At 33.2% G+C, this 19,886-nt stretch overlaps 1 protein-coding gene and 2 long non-coding RNA genes across 3 annotated transcripts; all 3 read left to right on the top strand.

Annotated features, from left to right (window-relative positions):
• Positions 1 to 2,300: 2,300 nt before the first annotated feature.
• Positions 2,301 to 4,990, top strand: LOC145002008 (cyclin-D4-1-like). Its single transcript, XM_078961326.1, has 6 exons — positions 2,301 to 2,913; positions 3,112 to 3,198; positions 3,343 to 3,441; positions 3,534 to 3,732; positions 3,835 to 3,938; positions 4,574 to 4,990. Exons 1-6 carry the CDS (start codon positions 2,590 to 2,592, stop codon positions 4,787 to 4,789), a joined length of 1,029 nt encoding a protein of 342 aa, XP_078817452.1. The 5' UTR covers positions 2,301 to 2,589; the 3' UTR covers positions 4,790 to 4,990.
• A 6,687-nt stretch (positions 4,991 to 11,677) lies between these two features.
• On the top strand, positions 11,678 to 13,063 carry LOC145003184 (uncharacterized). The gene is made up of 2 exons (XR_013661881.1): positions 11,678 to 11,951; positions 12,901 to 13,063. It is a non-coding gene; the product is annotated as an uncharacterized LOC145003184 (long non-coding RNA).
• Positions 13,064 to 18,295: 5,232 nt separating this feature from the next.
• On the top strand, positions 18,296 to 19,681 carry LOC145003378 (uncharacterized). The gene is made up of 2 exons (XR_013661938.1): positions 18,296 to 18,569; positions 19,519 to 19,681. It is a non-coding gene; the product is annotated as an uncharacterized LOC145003378 (long non-coding RNA).
• The last annotated feature ends 205 nt before the right edge of the window (positions 19,682 to 19,886 follow it).

Genomic DNA, 19,886 nt, shown 5'->3' with positions numbered 1-19,886 from the left:
GAGCATTTGAAGAATGTTCTTTTGGTCTTTTTCTTCCGAACCTTCTTCCTAATAGTCGTCCTCATCAAAAACCTCTTAATTTAATTAATCAGATCGGATATCTTTCTTGTATCCGAAATTCTTAATTTTTACTCTTTATTTGCATCCATGGATATCATTTTGATTTTCTTTTGTGTTATGTTTATTATTTAGTCGTTTTGATTCTATTAGAATACACGCGTACACACACACATTGACCATACTTTTAATCGATTCAGGGAAGAACACATTGTTTGTTATTCTTTAAGAATGTTATTCCTTTCAATTTTCAGAGAATAGTAATAAACTGTTTTTGATTTTTAAAGAACGTCATGGTATAATTGAGCTTGTATCCAAATCTTTTAACATATATTCCGAAAGAATACAAACACACATATCTATCAACTAGGTATTGATTTCTTTTCTCATGAGAATAGTTGTTTAGTGGTTAAAATAAATTTATCAATCAATGCATTTTTAAAGAATTAACTCTGATTCTTAAAGAATGAATTCTAATTCTTCAAGAACGCCGTACTAGAACATCATTCTTAACCACCCTCGTCATCAATCATGGAACTTTAACTTAAAAAACCGATTCCTAACCATTGTTGCGATATATTAGAACCTCTAATTAAAAAAAATCAATTATTAAACGTTAATATTGGGGAGTCGTCAAAAATACATTAAACTATATTAATATATTATTAATGAATTGTATGTGCAATAATGAATAAACGTGAAGAAGTAAAGCCCAATTATTTCAAGAATGTTATTATCATGTACATATAAATTTAGCATTTTTTAAGAATGTTTCTAATAATTAGTAATTAAAATTTTTGATAAATACATACGTTTAATAGGTGATTCATAAAAAAATATTAATTTGAATATTTAATTGTTTGATTTTTTATTAATTAATTCAACCTCTTTGTCTAAAATATAGCTACTAATCTTTATTTCTCTCTCTTATTCAAATGTCATATTTTTCCATTAATAAGAAATTAAGTGTAAGTTATATAGTAAATGACATCCCATGTTAATAACATGTATCTTAAGATCAAAACCTTTCGTTTTTTTAAACTAATGGTTAGAATTTGATTATACATTCATATAATATTGTGTGTGTGTATAGGCGGGGGAGGTTGAAAAGTGAAGGAAACAAAAGTTAAAAAGCGCAAAGAAATCATTTCATATGATTTAAGGATCATTTGTATAAATTTTAGAAACTATAAGGACCATGTTCAAAAATAATAACTAATAAAGATTGAAATTATGACTTTACAAGACCACATGGGCCATTAGTTTTGTCTATATCACTTCACTTCATTCTATTCTAATATCTTATTGTAATAAATGAATAAGTTTATTACTCTATTAATAAGTGTCATAATATTAGAAATCTTTATTAATATTATATATCAAATGTCATCATATTAATTCTCAAATTTAAAATTTAAAATTTAAATTTTCCACTTTAATTACATTAAATTAATAATTGATAATTGATTATCCATTTTAAATTTTAAATTTCACATTTTAATTATATTAAATTAATAACATTTAAAAAAAAATCAATACATATTATATGGCGATATAATTTTATGTATTTTAAATAACTAAAAAACATCTATTAATTATAATTTATTTAAGATAATTTATTTGAAATAATTGATTAATAATTTTAAGTTTTTACTATGAAAGTTTAATTATTTTTATAACCGTAGTTCTCACGAGTTATAAACTAATAAATAAATAAGTTTATTATTCTATTGACATGTGTCATAATATTAAAAATTATCATTGATATTATATGTCAGCTATGATGCAACATGTCAATATATTAATTATCCATTTCAAATTTTAAATTTTAAAATTTCAATTCTAATTACATTAAATTAATAATTGATTTTTTATTTCAAATTTTAAATTTCACACTTTAATTATATTAAATTAATAACATTAGAACAAAAAATAAAATAAAATAAATATATATTATAAGGTGATATATTTTTATGTATTTATTTAAATCAACGATTATAATTTTATATAACTAAAAAATATCTTATAATTAATAATCTATTTGAAATAATTGATTAATAATTTTAAATTTTCACTTTAAAAATTTAACTAATTTTATAATAATGATTCTTACGGGTTATAAATACTTTTAATAAAATAGATTTATAAAAACATTAGAATATTTTGATTAAAAAAAAAGTTTTTAGAGGGCCTGAGAGAGAGATTTAGATATATATACACACTCACTTACTTCATCTCTCTCCTGTCACTATGCCCTAAAAACAAAACCCTTTACACTTCAATTTCTCTTCTCCTCTACATACGCCGCATTCTTTGCTTTTTATTTTACTCCTACTCTGTTTATTGAGAGTAAAATACACCGCAAAGAGTGCGTTCTTCATCTCTAATCTTCAATCAGATCGATCTCTGCGGCACCTACTAAATATCCAGTTTTAATCTGTATTTACTCTTTCATTTCTGTTTTAAACCATTCAATCAAAGGTAGTGGGGATTGCCCCCTTGAAAGTTCTTGTGTTCTTGAAGGCTTCTTTAATGGCTGATTGCCTGCTATCTAGTTTATTATGTGCTGAAGATAATGATAGTTTATGTTATGATTATGATGATAATCACAAGAATGTGGATGATAAATTATGGGGTCATGGGAATCATCTAAATATTAATCAAAATCATCCCTCCATTAAGAATCATGATGCAGAGGACTCTGTTCTTGATTTTCCTTTGCAAAGTGACGAGTGTTTGTCTGTGCTGTACAAAAAAGAAAGTGAACAATTTGTGGGTTTGGATTATTTGATGAAATTAAGAAATGGGACTTTGGATTTCGTTGCGAGACAACAGGCAGTTGATTGGATTAAAAAGGTTTGTTCATGTACATCATCATCTTCTAGATTTTTTTTTTCGATGAATTAAATGACTTCTTTCGGAAATCCTGGATTTTTTGATCTGGGTTATAAACATTCCTTAGAAATTCACAGAAAAAAATTCATTTTTTATTTCTAAATTTGTGCAATCTTGATATTTCTAACACTTTTTGTGGTTGCTTTTGACTTTGACCAGGTTCATGCTCATTTCAACTTTGGACCCTTGTGTGCATATTTATCGATCAATTACTTGGACAGATTTCTTGCTGTCTATGAATTCCCTGTAAGTTTACTATTCATTTTCATCATGGTTTATGATTCAACACCAAGTTATTTAATTTTGTTAGAAATCTTTAAAACCTCAATTCAGTGTTCATTGATTATACCGAATATAAATGCAATCTTACATATGCTATTTAATGAACAGAAAGACAAAGCTTGGATGATGCAATTACTTTCAGTAGCCTGTTTATCACTTGCTTCCAAAATGGAAGAGACTGAAGTACCCCTCATTCTTGATTTACAGGTCTAACTTGTTTTCATAATAAAGATCTCGACTTTTTTTGCACTGTGATTTTAAACTTGATTTTGATGTTGAGTACGTTAATGAATTTACAGGTTTGCGAATCGAGATTTGTATTCGAATCAAAAACCATTCAGAAAATGGAGCTTCTTGTGTTAACCACATTGAAATGGAGGATGCAAACAGTGACTCCATTTTCTTTCATCGATGCTTTCATTGGGAAACTCGATGATCAACCCATTTCACGATCTTTAATTTCAAGATCAACCCAACTTATATTATGCTTAACTAATGGTAATTAAAACTTAAAAATTGCATTTTGTGTAATATGTTATGTGTTGCGATATGATCGAGTTGATGAGAGAGAGGGCTAAAATGGTAATTTTGATCATGTAGGAATTGACTTCTTGGAATTTAAACCTTCTGAGATAGCAGCAGGAGTGGCAGTTGCTGTGGTTGGACAAACTCAAATTTCTGCCCTCTTTCAACATGTACAAAAGGTAATGATCATATAATGCCTTCTTTCTTTTGTACATTCTGCATGTTTAGTTGTATTTTAGCTTAATTTGTTATCATGATGATATAAAAAGATTTAAATCTTTCATCTAAAGCTAATATAATTCACAATCATGCTTTTATAGAATAAATACAATATTTTTGATTACACAAAAATGAATTATTAGGGTCCACCTTGATTTCTTTAGCTTTTGGAAAGGATTAGCTTAAAGATTGATGATATCGATTAGTACTCATTACATTCTCTCTATTATTATGATATAGCTTTTTAAAATCTTTTTTTTGCGAGCTATTGCTTAATATCTTGTACTTCATGCATTAGAAGTTGTACAATGCTCCAAACATGGCTTTTTTCGTGTCTCTAAAATCGATCCATCGATACCGATCGATGCTTTTTAGTATTATTGATTAAATTCCATCTTTTTTTTTTTTTTTTTTTTATATGGGTTCTTGTTGATACTTTTTTCCTAGAGCTATAATTAGCAATAACACAACAATAATTACAATAATTTGTACTTTTAGACTTTTAGTATTAAAACTTGTATATTGTTTCCAAGATCGATGATTTTGAGGAGTACTAATTAAATTTCTTTTCTTTGTTTGATTTGTGTTTTCGAAGGAGAGGATTCTTAAATGTGTGGAATTGGTTAATGAGTTATGCGGTGGTTGTACCAAGAGCATAAAGAGTGGTACAGTGCCACGAAGTCCCATTGGTGTTCTTGAAGCTTCATCATGTTTGAGTTACAATAAGAGCGATGATTCAGGAATCGAATCAACGACTACTAGTAAAAGGAGGAAGCTCAACGATAGAACGCCTTCTCATTTGGAACTTTAGATTGTTTTTTTTAATTATCTATAAATAATATGCTTGAATTTGTTTATTTATTTTTAATTTTTGGTAGGATGAGTGTTTGATGTGCTTATGATAAGAGAAAAAAAATGTCATGGGCTTTTAAGTTCTTTAAGAAAAGAGAAAATGTACATTAAGTTTAATGTTTTTTAATAGAAGCAATTTGTTGTAGTTTTTTTATTTGAAGACTAAATGTTTATTTATGTATTAATGAATAATATTATTTCCATTTTATGTCACAAAGTTGTTTTTGTAGAGGGAATATGAAACCAAGATTTATTTTAGAACCAACATATATTTGAGATTTTATTTGTAACATGTTTAAATGGTTATAATGTAGCTTTGTAATTTGTATAAGTTGCATAAATTGGAAAAATATTAAACATTGTTGTATGATTCAGTAACATATGAAATATTCATGCATAACTTCATAAGAAGAGGTTAGAACATAGTCACATAAATTTCTTTATCGCATAAACTAGGTGTCAATCCATGTCTTACATAAGTTTATATAAAAGAAAAACCAAATAAAAAATTCTAAACATTTGAAAAGTTTAAATTTATAAGAAAAATAAGAAAATATTGAATTATAAAAATTAAAGTATTTTTTTTCTCTTTTAAGTTTAAACAAATACGTAATTTAGATAAATTAATAAAGAAAATTAATGAATCTTTAATTTAGTAAATTTGAAATTAGAAGGAAAGTTCATTAATGAAATTGATATGTATATATTATTCATTTAAATACTAAAAGTATTTAATAAAATGAAAAAACCATAAAATGATATATGAAATAAAAATTAATTTAAAAGAACCACAAAATTATATGTAACAAAATAATGAGAATGTAACATGTGACAAAATATCTTTATTTATTAGGGATAATTGGAAAAACAACCACATTTTTTTTACATTAACAAGCATTTAAGTCTTTGTTTTTAATATATATTTTTATATTATATATATGGAAAATGAAAAAGAGGCAAAAAAAAAAGTTTGATATCTCAAGGTTTACTTAACTAGTAGCGAGTTTAAGAACTTGGTGAACGTTGAGAGGACTAAAATCCTTGAGAAGAGATTCAGGGGTACAAGTTTGTACATGAATTTTAAAAGGCTTAGAGTCGATGAAATTAATGTATTAAACACATAAGTTGGAATAATCGCTTAATCGGATAAAGTACCTTAATGGTTTAAGCCGAAACATAACTTGATGTATCAATAGACTACCTATTAACCTATTTGCCCATTCTTTTTAACTCTCAACTTCTCTAACATTAAAGCTGATGAATGTTATTAAAATTGAGAAATATTATAAAAAAAAAATATAAAATAAAGTGGTCATCTAATCTCATTCAAACATTATGTATTTGACATTTTATACAGACAAACATCATTACTCATTCATTCAGTATATGACTTAACTAATAAAAGAAACAACTCCTAGTCAATCATTCTCAAAGAAATTTTCTACTTGAAAACTTTTTTGTATTTAAGTCATATTAAGTCCTTATGAGTTTGAAAATGTATACTACTTTAAACTTATAATTTTTAATCTAGTTACTAATACCGAAAAAGAGGTGGTGATATCGACTTACTTACCTAAAATTGGTCGATTTTTGATATATTTATTTTCAAAGGAGTTAAAAAGGGTAACTTTTTTAATAGCTGGGATAAAAATAAAATGGTGTAAAAAGATCGATCAAGTCATTCCAACCAAAAATATAATTTATTTAAAACACAAAAAAGAAAAAAAAATCATTTATCTAAAACACAAGAACATGGTTATTTTTATTAAGTCTTTTTGTTCCCAGAGGTTATATATTTTTAATATCCTTTTAACTTTTTGCGTATTCCAATTGGGTAATAATTTGTACATGTTATTTTTCGTTACATACAGCACTTTATATTTTATTAATTCTATATAATATATAATTACATACATATTACTGTTCTGATTCGTTATATAAAGTACAAACTCTTGGATCCGACCATTTCACCATCTCCCCTGTAGAGCATTAGTGGCAGGAGTTCGGAGTAGGTAGGCTCTCATCATGCATCAAGATTCACTATAAATGAAGTGCGTGAAATCTTCCAAGAAACTGCACAAAATTGAATGTTTCTACGAATAGAAACTTGTTTTAATTTCTTCACGGAATTGGGATGAAATAATTTGAAGTTTTAAGACACGAAACACATCTTCTTGGTTTTGGGGTATTTTCACAAGTTAATATTCTCTTTGAATAAATTTAACCCTTATCCATTTTTATCTGATAAATTTTGTTTTTTTATGATGTAAGAATAAATAAAATCACAAATTATTTAAAATATAAGTATATAAGCAAACACAATTAAGATAAAATAAATTGTTATAGAATTGTTGTTTATAAGATTTTACTTTTGATTAGTGAAACCAATTATTATTACGAATTACTTTTATATAATAATCATCTAGATTTTATAACGCATATACCAATAGCGTCGGACTTGTTTAAATCTACCAATCAAACATAAAAATATCATAAAGACAATAAAAAAATCAAATAGGAGACAAGAAAATATGTCTGGATAAAGGTGTGCTAATTGTTTGAAAATCTTTCTAAGAAAAACACAATCATTGTTCCTCCTTCCCATACCCATGAATCATGTGAGTATCAATCAAGGCTACCTCTTTTCAAATTTTACAAATATGGAGAAATGTAATTGCATTATATAACATATAAATACGGATATATTATTGAATCCATTATTGATGTGAAGTGGATATGTGGATTTGGATCTCCATGAAACCGAATTGTATAATTAAATAATTTGACTTGAGCTATATGATTCATTATATTTGGATATTTTAGTTTTTTCTATGTTTACTAAAATAAACACAGATTAATCCAAAACAATCTAATAATAATTTTTTATTTATTGAATCATATTTTATTTTAAAGTATTTACTTGATTTGTTTATTAAAATTTTAGATTTTTTTATAATATTAGAAAGTTTGGCACAAATAAAAAACATTAATACAAGAATATATATATATATATATATATATATATATATATATATATATATATATATATATATATATATATATATATATAAAATATTATGATATTATTTTGTGATTTTTTGTAAAGTATGATTCTACAACCTAATTATTAGTTTTTATTTTTGTTTAGATTTAACCGAGAGCATGAATATTAAATAAGTTAGACCACTCACTACACCTTATACCACATATGGTGATAAGATACGGTATGGGGTAACTTCCTACCGGGATGCAAAAGAAAAATGCGGTATGATTGAACTATGGTATGGATTTACCGCACAGGAAAAAAAAGTTATTCCTTCAAATGTTGTACGTCATGTATAAAAATTTGTATTGTGGTCGGTGTGGTAATGTATGACATAACAACCACCATTTTGTGGGATGTAACAAAAAATAACGTGATAATAGAAAAGTGTGGTGAATGTGGTATGACACCCACCAACCTTAAGGCAGAGAGAGTGATGTCACACTTGACACACTAAAAGTGTTGTCGCGTAAGCTTCATCCTATTTTTTCCATGTCATTTTTACCGCACCTTTTTAACATTTTGCCATTTTGGTGAGTTGCCGCACTTTTTATTAATTAAATTTTAATAATTTTTTTAAAAATATTTGTTAATTGCAACAAATAATAATAATAATAATAATAATAATAATAATAATAATAATAAAACTTCAAGTCTTAACCTTACACACTTCAGAACGAAAAAAATATACAAACATAACTAGTTAAACACTTAAAAAAAACTTAAACCGCCATAACTATTACAAATTAAAGGACAACTTCATCGGGAAATTGATCTTCTAAATCATCGACCGGTTCCGCGTTATGATGGTCAATGGTCCAAATATATTCCATCAAGTATCTACGAAGATCATGATGAATCTCAACAGCATGAATCATTCATCTTCTTGCAAAGTACTTTTCGCTTCCAACCTCAAATGCTTGTGTTGATGGAACGATCTCGTTTTCATTATACTCATATATTGCACTTCTTTCATATTCAAGAAAAATATTATGCAACATGCGGCGTGTTTGACACGGAACTTTTGGAAGTGTTTGGGAGCTTCTAGCTTTTAGCTTTTGATAAAACGCTCTAATTTAAACAAAAAGCTCCGTTTGGCAATACGAACGTTTAGCTTTTAGTTTTAACAAAACACTCCGATTCTAAAAGCTACTTCATGTAACGTTTAACAAAACGCTCCAGAGCTTTTGAAATCAATTTCCATAATTACCCTTAAAAATATATTTATATATTTATTTATTTTTAATCAATTGTCCTTTTATGTAATTTTATATATTTCAAAAGCTTCCAGCTACTTTTTCCAAACATTCATATAACAAATAAAAGCTACAGCTTCCCGCTACCAGCTACCTGCTACACGTTACCAGCTACCCGCTACTATCTAACCGCTACCCGCTTCCAGCTACCAGCTACTTTTGCCAAACACGCCCATGATACAAATATACATCACCTCACTCATTTTCTTCTTTTCAACAAAAACTGCAAGGTATTTTAGTATATTCCAACATTTTTTAAGAGCGTCAAATACTCGTTTAACATCCTTCCTCACATTCTCTTGAGTTCTTGTAAACTTCAACCTATTTCGATCATTAGGACAATACAATGACTTCACAAACAAGAACGTTCTGTATAGATTCTGTCCACAAGATAATACACATATCTTTATGAAGTCCCATGCACACGAAAAATAATCTGATGCAGTCTTGTTATACATGTCATCGAATAATGGAGACATGTTAAGAACATTTATGCCATTCAGAGGACCAACATAACCAAAGAATGTATTACGTATCCACAAATCCTTCATGTGAGACCACCACTTCAATTATAATAGTTGGATAACCATGATCACCTCGGGTGTATTGGCATTGATATGCATTCGGGCAATTGCCTCGTTCCCAGTAGAGGCAATCTAGGCTTCCTAACATTCCAGGAAAGCCATGCATATTTAAATACATATAATTGTTGAATGTCACTACATGTAGGTTTACACAAATATCATGGACCATACAATCTCATGAAATACTTACAAAAATTGTTAAGGCTTTGTCGTTCAATACGTCTGGATATCCTAAGGTTCTCATCTAGTGTATCGGGGGAAGTGGCATATGCTAGATAATGAAGTACGATTGTGCATTTATGTAAGGGAGTAAAACCTACTGTACCTCTAGTATCTGCACATTGTTGGAAATATGGGCACGCTTTCGTGACGTCGTTGACTATACGCTAAAACAAATGTTTATGCATACAAAACCAACAACGAAAATAATAGCCTTGAAAAGTCACGTGTCCATCAAAATAATCTTGCATGAGGCGTTGGTGAGCAGCTTCACGATTTCTTATGTATGTGTCTTCTTTTTCCCTACCTTGCGTTTTCGACATTTTGTTGACGTAGTTCTTCAATCTTCTGTTCACCGGATTGAATGACCTCTATGACCAATTCTAAGACCGTATAAAATAAAACCCGACGATGAAGATGAAAATGTGTAACATCCCAAAAATACGACCCAAAAATTTTGTTTAAATAGTAATAAAAATCATATACTGTTTTTCATATCATAAAGACCATGTGTCAAATATCTCAATTCATAATAAAATGTCGTGAAACAACTGTATCAAATCAAACTACAAATCAACAAACTCCCAGGATAAAGACTAAAGCTGTGGTGTGTGCGATGCCATCATCCCGAGCTCTTCTCCTTACTTGCGGAAGTACCTGAAACCAAAACTAAAACTGTAAGCGCGAAGCTTAGTGAGCTCCCCCAAACTACCACATACCATACAATAACATATAAACATGTACTGGGCCTTGCTGTAACAACAGCAAAAATTAGGTCAAAATTTAAAATTTTATAAAACCATAATTAAGTATACTAAGTGGTAGATATTGTAACAAGGTTTTCATACATATAAAGAACACTAAAATCCGAGTTATAACGAAGAAGTTATGACCATTCTAAGTTTCCCGACAAAAACCGGCAATACGAAGTTACGTAAAAACGCAAAGTTTCAACAAAACACTTTTTGACCTTAGGTGTCTAAATGAAAGTCATAGATATCGTCAAACCGTAACCATACATGAAAAGAACGCTCAAGTCGGACATCATTTGAAGTCAATTGGGTTAATATTCGCAAATGGGAGTCATAAATGATGAAATTGTAGAAATTCTAAAGAGATAAATGCGAAGGTGATAAATGCGAAGGTGATAAATGCGAAAGTGATAAATGCGAAGGGATGCGAAGGGTGTAAGAATGAAGATGCGAAGTATTTCACAGTAGAATGCGAATTGGGGAAGAAAACAGAAGATTTCAAATATTGTCCCTGAAGTTTCGCATTTTTGGAAATCAATACTCAACTTCGCAAATGGGAGTCATAAATGATGAAATTGTAGAAATTCTAAAGAGATAAATGCGAAGTGATAAATGCGAAGGTGATAAATGCGAAAGTGATAAATGCGAAGGGATGCGAAGGGTGTAAGAATGAAGATGCGAAGTATTTCACAGTAGAATGCGAATTGGGGAAGAAAACATAAGATTTCAAATATTGTCCCTGAAGTTTCGCATTTTTGGAAATCAATACTCAACTTCGCAAATGGGAGTCATAAATGATGAAATTGTAGAAATTCTAAAGAGATAAATGCGAAGGTGATAAATGCGAAGGTGATAAATGCGAAGGGATGCGAAGGGTGTAAGAATGAAAATGCGAAGTGCACGAACCCAGGGACACGTCCCATCCGACCCGCGTGCCAGCGACACGTCCCATCCGACCCGCGTGCCAGCGACACGTCCCATCCGACCCGCGAACCCAGGAACCCGTCCCATCAGACTCGCGTACCAAGGCTGACCAGCCTCCCTATAAAAGGGCATGCGAAGGCTTCCGAAAAGGGGGCTCATTCTCTCTCATTTTTCTTGCGTATTTCCTCATTTTCCGTGCTCGTACTACCACGAAGCCCTGGTCACTTCGTGCAAGATCTGAAGGTCGATTTTCTCCCGAGAAATCCCGAGATTTCCGAGGAAAAATCCATTTCCCGAGACGAAACTCTACCGTTTTTCCATCTCGCTATCTTCAAGTTGTCAAGTGAGTTCATACCCCTTTTTAACACACTTTAAATACATCTTTAAATACTTTTACAACTCTTTTAGGGGGGGGAATACAAGTAAACATACGGTTATTATCGTGCATTAGATTTATACGAGGAGTATAATGATCTTCGTTGTTAAAACATTTTATACATTCTAAAAACTTATGATTTCGGTTTATCAAATCATTGTGTGAAAGGCTAAACTTTGCATACAAAACTATCATGTTAATATATACTAAATTGAGAATCCATGAGACGCGCACATCTTCCAACTTTACTTTTCTTTATTAGAAAGTACTGCAGTAAGGCCTGTTTATAACCAGAATCTCCCGCGACGAGAACGTGTCAAATGTGTATAGATCTATACGGGAAGTCATGATCCCGCACCCTGACTGTTAGCTACAGTCCGTCTTTTGGGGTGACAGTTGTCATAGCAATGCGACGCCTGAAGAACGTCGTTACAGGCATATTATGTTTAGTATGGTTATAAAAACTCATCGGATATACAATTATTATGATATTAAGTTATGATGAACGAGTGGTTATTAAAACTATTCTTCATCCAACCGGTTCGATCTTCACGTAGTTTTATTATATATAAAACTATGACACATTTACGAGAAACGTGGTTTCTTACAATTTTCGGTCTTAGAGACTGGTATTATGTGCGAGGAAAAATAAAAGTGTTTCCTGCATACAAACAAAATAGGAAAAGAAGGGATTTTTCCGGTGCAATCATTTACAACTTATAAACATATATGGGATTTTCTGGAACTAATGCATTCATTTTCAACACCACAAATCACAACTCTTTACATGTTGAAGCACTACGTTTACTGGAAAACATACACCTATTTTGGAATGGCATCCAATTCTTCTAAACAACTTATGGACTCACCAACTTAATTGTTGACACTTTTTCTTTGAAATAACTTGTATTCTCAGGAAATCGCTAAGCAGGTTGGGATTCAACTTTTGGGATTAACGCGCTGGCATTAATTACTTCATTCTAATTGAAGTTTATGTACCTTTATTTTTAACATGTAATGAATACAACTATGTAAACATTTAGCAACTTATTATATATGGTGGTGTGTACTTTCCTTTCTATGAACTGTTATGATATTGAACATGACGTCCTCCGCCCCCGAACGTTTCCGCCGTTCTGGTTTGGGGGTGTGACAGATTGGTATCAGAGCATTGTTTATAGTGAATTAAGTATATCAACCCATAAAAGATATACTAACTATAAATACATAAGGGATTAAAAATACTCTGACCAAGAGTCTATACTTTAAATAGTAAAATATTTAAGTAGGTATACGTGCTGCATTCATACTAAAATCAGTGTCACTAGGACAATACAAAAGAATTACGATTGTTGGACAACACAAGTGGGCTTAGAGACATATGGTCAAAACTGGGAAGATATAGCCTGATCGCCTATATTATCCGAGAGTTGACTAGCATGTGCCTAAGTTTAAGTGTGTGGTTGCAACAATGCTAAAACCTTACCAACCCTACCACAAAGAGAACAATAGAACCTAACAATAAATTTAAAAATACTATAGGTGTATTTTGGTGTTACTATGATTACTTTATACTTGAGAATTAAAACGGGATCTTCATTACTAAATTGATAGTTGCTAAGTGGATACACTAAGGCTGCATGTAATTAGGATGTTATAGACTTAGAATCTATGATAATTTTGCCTTACCCCTATTCTGTGTGAATTTGGAATTAAGGTTACTTATTCGAAGGTCTATCATATTTAGATTACACATAGCTGGTATGCACTTCACAAATAGCGATGTAACTGATGAAGGTTTTCTACATAATTATCTAGATAGTTTGTCTAATAATTTTCCACTTACCCTAAATTCTCGCATAGAAATCACAGTTGGACTCCATCCCCTTGACAACCAGTATCTTTCGAATGAAGTTATAGCTGGTTGGTTTGGAGAAGAACCATAGAACGATCATCCTATGGGATGACCACCGTGATGAAGGCTTTTCTTACGATGCTAAATCCGAACTAGAGTTTGAGAACCTACCCCGAGCAGCTCCCTTTCCAATTCCTAACCCTCGTCCGACTCTTCATGGCCCGACGCCTGATTCGGTGGAATGCTTGGAACCATAGAGCCAAGGACAAGATCAGCCTATGCTATTTAATGGCGACCGAAGTTTTTACGACTTGAGCAATGAGGACTTAGCAGATATAGTCTTGCCAATCTTGGTCCGCAGAGTGGCCCAAAATGAGATTCAAGGCAGGTCAGCCCAACATCAGATTGCCGAAGTTGTCACCGATGCGAGGATGCATACCCTCCACACCATTCATCTAGAAGATGCCCACGAGAGATCAGAGAGAAACCATGAAATCCTGTTGCAAACACTAGCTGGATCACGAGCCGAAGGCTAAGAGCTCCAAGTACGCCAGATGGTGTGCGAAAGACACCTACTTGACATGGAACGTCAATTGGTTGAACTAAGAGTTCACCAGAGGGATGACCGTCGCCGTAGTGGACGCTTTACTTTATTTCCCTTATAAAAAGAAATCGTGTTCTTCTGTTTATGCCCGATGTGGCATTTTCTATGAAATTATCTTGTTCCGTAAGTACTTTAGCTAGGTCTTTATGCTGTCAGGAACTATCTTCTATGGATATGATGTAAGACCTTTACAAGGTCATTTTCCCGAATCTTTAACATCGTGAATATCAAAAATATTGACAGCCGGCTAACTTTTGGCATCATTCCTCATACAAGTACTTTTATCTTACTTTCATTGGAGTCTATCTGAATCATACTTTAGTCAAGTCATTGGACTAAGGTAATTTATTTCAAGAGACACTTCCAAGTCTCTTTCAGTGGTTGGATCTCGTTATTCACCAACCCACGATACCTCAACTTGTACAACAAACGTCTTGAGAACATTCTACGAACTTACCTCTATTCATTACTAGGACTGCATCATAGGGATGTAGGTCAAACCTTCGCGAACATACTCTCATTCTGTACTAGGACTGCATCATAGAGATGTAGGTCAAACTTTTGAGAACATCGTGGTACTCTTAACATGAACAATCTAAGTACATCAGGGTCAACCAGAATCGCTTACAAATCTTTACCCTTTTATGTTACAGAATCATGTCGCCAAAGAAAAACGAACAACCCATCAACCAAGCACCAACCCTCCAGATCGATGCAACTACCGTTCAAGCTGCAGTCTCGGCTGCTGTGTCAGCTTTTCTGACCCACCTTCATGCTAACAATGCGAATGGTAGCGGGATTAGTAACAACAGTTCCAATCCAAGTAACAATCAAGTACCACAGCGAACGACAAGCTACCATGACACCCCAATTTCCAAGACAAAGAGAAACAAACGAAAGTTTTGGGATAGGATGAAGGACAAATCGCGTAAAGGGACGAACAAGAAACAACCACGAGTAACGACCTCCACAACTACGGTATCTATACCTCCTACTACCGTCCCTTCAGAAACACCAGTTGTCCCTAACCCAGCCCGAAAATATGCTGGAAACCTCCCAAATTGCATCAAATGTAATTATCACCACTTTGGACCTTGTCGGGGGAAGCAGTGCTCAAACTGCAACAAAAAGAGGCACACCAAACGTTACCGCAAGAGTCTATCAAAACCGATCAACAACCCGCCCAACGCCGATGGAAATCCGACTTGCCATCACTGTGGTGAGTATGGGCACTATAAAAGAGATTGCTCGAAAAAGGAAAGAACCTACGTTCCCATAACTCCTACCCGACGTTTCACTTCCACCACCAATATGGGTACTGTCCATATATGTCACCAATGCGGTGAAATTGGACACCTCCAGAAGGATTGCCCGATAACGCAGAACTCTGGCGCAGACGGGAAGATTCTCAGAATCACAGCTGCAGGAGAGCCTGCTCAAGAACCACGTTAATATAATTAAGGTGTTTCGTTGTAACAGACGTATAAACTATCTAGGACTAGTGCAACTAGAGTCTTACCTTTTGCGAGATCCTGTCAGTAAATGAATTCTCGTGCTGCGTATACTTGTCTTTTGTAGTATATCTTATTCGCAGCAATAGTCTAGTGGTAAACCTAAAGTACTGTAACTCTGTTCGTGGTTGCACGGTTGTGTTTTGTCTGTAAACGTCTTATGTTTAATTCTAATGTCTATAAAGTTTTTGTATGATTCCGACATTATCATACAATCAGATTCCATTTGATCGACGCGAAAACAACTTCACACGTACGTCCCTATCTTCTAGATCACTTTTCCAGGAGTACCTCTTAGTTATTGTTTCTCATCCTTTCCGAAGAAAAATTCAACAAACCGCCCCGAAGTACCACTCGTACAACACGTCAAGTTCAATCCAAAGACCCATACGGTTGATCTATTGTTGAAGAATGTATACATAAGGGTAGTATATAATCAAGGTTCTACAGGTTTAGAATTGATGATTCCACTCTAACTTCTTTTCCTCGTTGGGATGTGAGCTTAAAGAAGAATCATTTATTCGACTACCTTTTCAATCTTAATTATATACGACTCGTATACGCAAAACTGAAATTGATGAACCAGGTATGAGTTCTAAGATGAACTTCAAGATGGAGACTACTTAAGAAGACTACGAGTGATCATGCTGCCATGCGAGTAAACTTAGAAGCCCAATGCGTATCCTTTCTGTCGATTGGGACAAGAAAGTCAGATAGAACAAAAGTACCTACCATTTTTCCTTAGGTCATGAGCAATCATACTTTAGTTTAGATCTTCACGTCACCTAATCAACCACAAGGTTTTGACTTCATAATCAGTACGAATTGGTTTTGTTCTTATACAAGAGGAAAGGTCACTACCTATACCTCAAAACAACTTAAGACACAGGGAGCTAACTATACAACACATGATCTTGAGTCAGGAGCAATGATAATCGCTCTGAAGATCTGGAGGCACTACTTGTAGGGTACAAGGTGTATTAATTTCACAGTCCACAAAACACCCAACATATCATTTAGAAATACCACGCTTACAACAAGTCAAATCCAAGCTCAAAAACTAGCAGTGAATCCAACCATGAATTTCAAAACATAGCTGCCCTAATTCATCGAGTGAATATGCTAACAGTTAGAAGAACATAAGTAAATAAAACCAAAACCGCACGATCCCGATCGGTCGAAGTGATAGGTGGAGTAATGAAAGTCCGCTGAAATACACACATTAGGATCTAGATTCATAAAGGAACAAGAGGAACAAATGGACCATAAGCACTCACGCCTGCCTGCAAAAATTGGAGTCCCAGTCAAAATGCGAATTTCGGGACGAAATTCTCTCTAACGAGGGGATAATGTAACAACAGCAAAAATTAGGTCAAAATTTAAAATTTTATAAAACCATAATTAAGTATACTAAGTGGTAGATATTGTAACAAGGTTTTCATACATATAAAGAACACTAAAATCCGAGTTATAACGAAGAAGTTATGACCATTCTAAGTTTCCCGACAAAAACCGGCAATACGAAGTTACGTAAAAACGCAAAGTTTCAACAAAACACTTTTTGACCTTAGGTGTCTAAATGAAAGTCATAGATATCGTCAAACCGTAACCATACATGAAAAGAACGCTCAAGTCGGACATCATTTGAAGTCAATTGGGTTAATATTCGCAAATGGGAGTCATAAATGATGAAATTGTAGAAATTCTAAAGAGATAAATGCGAAGGTGATAAATGCGAAGGTGATAAATGCGAAAGTGATAAATGCGAAGGGATGCGAAGGGTGTAAGAATGAAGATGCGAAGTATTTCACAGTAGAATGCGAATTGGGGAAGAAAACAGAAGATTTCAAATATTGTCCCTGAAGTTTCGCATTTTTGGAAATCAATACTCAACTTCGCAAATGGGAGTCATAAATGATGAAATTGTAGAAATTCTAAAGAGATAAATGCGAAGTGATAAATGCGAAGGTGATAAATGCGAAAGTGATAAATGCGAAGGGATGCGAAGGGTGTAAGAATGAAGATGCGAAGTATTTCACAGTAGAATGCGAATTGGGGAAGAAAACATAAGATTTCAAATATTGTCCCTGAAGTTTCGCATTTTTGGAAATCAATACTCAACTTCGCAAATGGGAGTCATAAATGATGAAATTGTAGAAATTCTAAAGAGATAAATGCGAAGGTGATAAATGCGAAGGTGATAAATGCGAAGGGATGCGAAGGGTGTAAGAATGAAAATGCGAAGTGCACGAACCCAGGGACACGTCCCATCCGACCCGCGTGCCAGCGACACGTCCCATCCGACCCGCGTGCCAGCGACACGTCCCATCCGACCCGCGAACCCAGGAACCCGTCCCATCAGACTCGCGTACCAAGGCTGACCAGCCTCCCTATAAAAGGGCATGCGAAGGCTTCCGAAAAGGGGGCTCATTCTCTCTCATTTTTCTTGCGTATTTCCTCATTTTCCGTGCTCGTACTACCACGAAGCCCTGGTCACTTCGTGCAAGATCTGAAGGTCGATTTTCTCCCGAGAAATCCCGAGATTTCCGAGGAAAAATCCATTTCCCGAGACGAAACTCTACCGTTTTTCCATCTCGCTATCTTCAAGTTGTCAAGTGAGTTCATACCCCTTTTTAACACACTTTAAATACATCTTTAAATACTTTTACAACTCTTTTAGGGGGGGGAATACAAGTAAACATACGGTTATTATCGTGCATTAGATTTATACGAGGAGTATAATGATCTTCGTTGTTAAAACATTTTATACATTCTAAAAACTTATGATTTCGGTTTATCAAATCATTGTGTGAAAGGCTAAACTTTGCATACAAAACTATCATGTTAATATATACTAAATTGAGAATCCATGAGACGCGCACATCTTCCAACTTTACTTTTCTTTATTAGAAAGTACTGCAGTAAGGCCTGTTTATAACCAGAATCTCCCGCGACGAGAACGTGTCAAATGTGTATAGATCTATACGGGAAGTCATGATCCCGCACCCTGACTGTTAGCTACAGTCCGTCTTTTGGGGTGACAGTTGTCATAGCAATGCGACGCCTGAAGAACGTCGTTACAGGCATATTATGTTTAGTATGGTTATAAAAACTCATCGGATATACAATTATTATGATATTAAGTTATGATGAACGAGTGGTTATTAAAACTATTCTTCATCCAACCGGTTCGATCTTCACGTAGTTTTATTATATATAAAACTATGACACATTTACGAGAAACGTGGTTTCTTACAATTTTCGGTCTTAGAGACTGGTATTATGTGCGAGGAAAAATAAAAGTGTTTCCTGCATACAAACAAAATAGGAAAAGAAGGGATTTTTCCGGTGCAATCATTTACAACTTATAAACATATATGGGATTTTCTGGAACTAATGCATTCATTTTCAACACCACAAATCACAACTCTTTACATGTTGAAGCACTACGTTTACTGGAAAACATACACCTATTTTGGAATGGCATCCAATTCTTCTAAACAACTTATGGACTCACCAACTTAATTGTTGACACTTTTTCTTTGAAATAACTTGTATTCTCAGGAAATCGCTAAGCAGGTTGGGATTCAACTTTTGGGATTAACGCGCTGGCATTAATTACTTCATTCTAATTGAAGTTTATGTACCTTTATTTTTAACATGTAATGAATACAACTATGTAAACATTTAGCAACTTATTATATATGGTGGTGTGTACTTTCCTTTCTATGAACTGTTATGATATTGAACATGACGTCCTCCGCCCCCGAACGTTTCCGCCGTTCTGGTTTGGGGGTGTGACACTTGCCCACTGCATCGGGCCGAAGCCCGGAAACTGCATCGGACCGAAGTCCGGAACGGACTGGGACCTTGTCCCCTGCATCGGACCGAAGTCCAGAACTAACTGCATCGGACCGATGTCCGGAGTTGAC

The sequence above is a fragment of the Lactuca saligna genome, chromosome 6, assembly GCF_052625555.1.
Source record: "Lactuca saligna cultivar CGN05327 chromosome 6, ASM5262555v1, whole genome shotgun sequence".
Taxonomy (NCBI): domain Eukaryota; kingdom Viridiplantae; phylum Streptophyta; class Magnoliopsida; order Asterales; family Asteraceae; genus Lactuca; species Lactuca saligna.
Note: the sequence above shows the minus strand (reverse complement) of the source record. Positions and strands in the feature narration are given on the sequence as shown.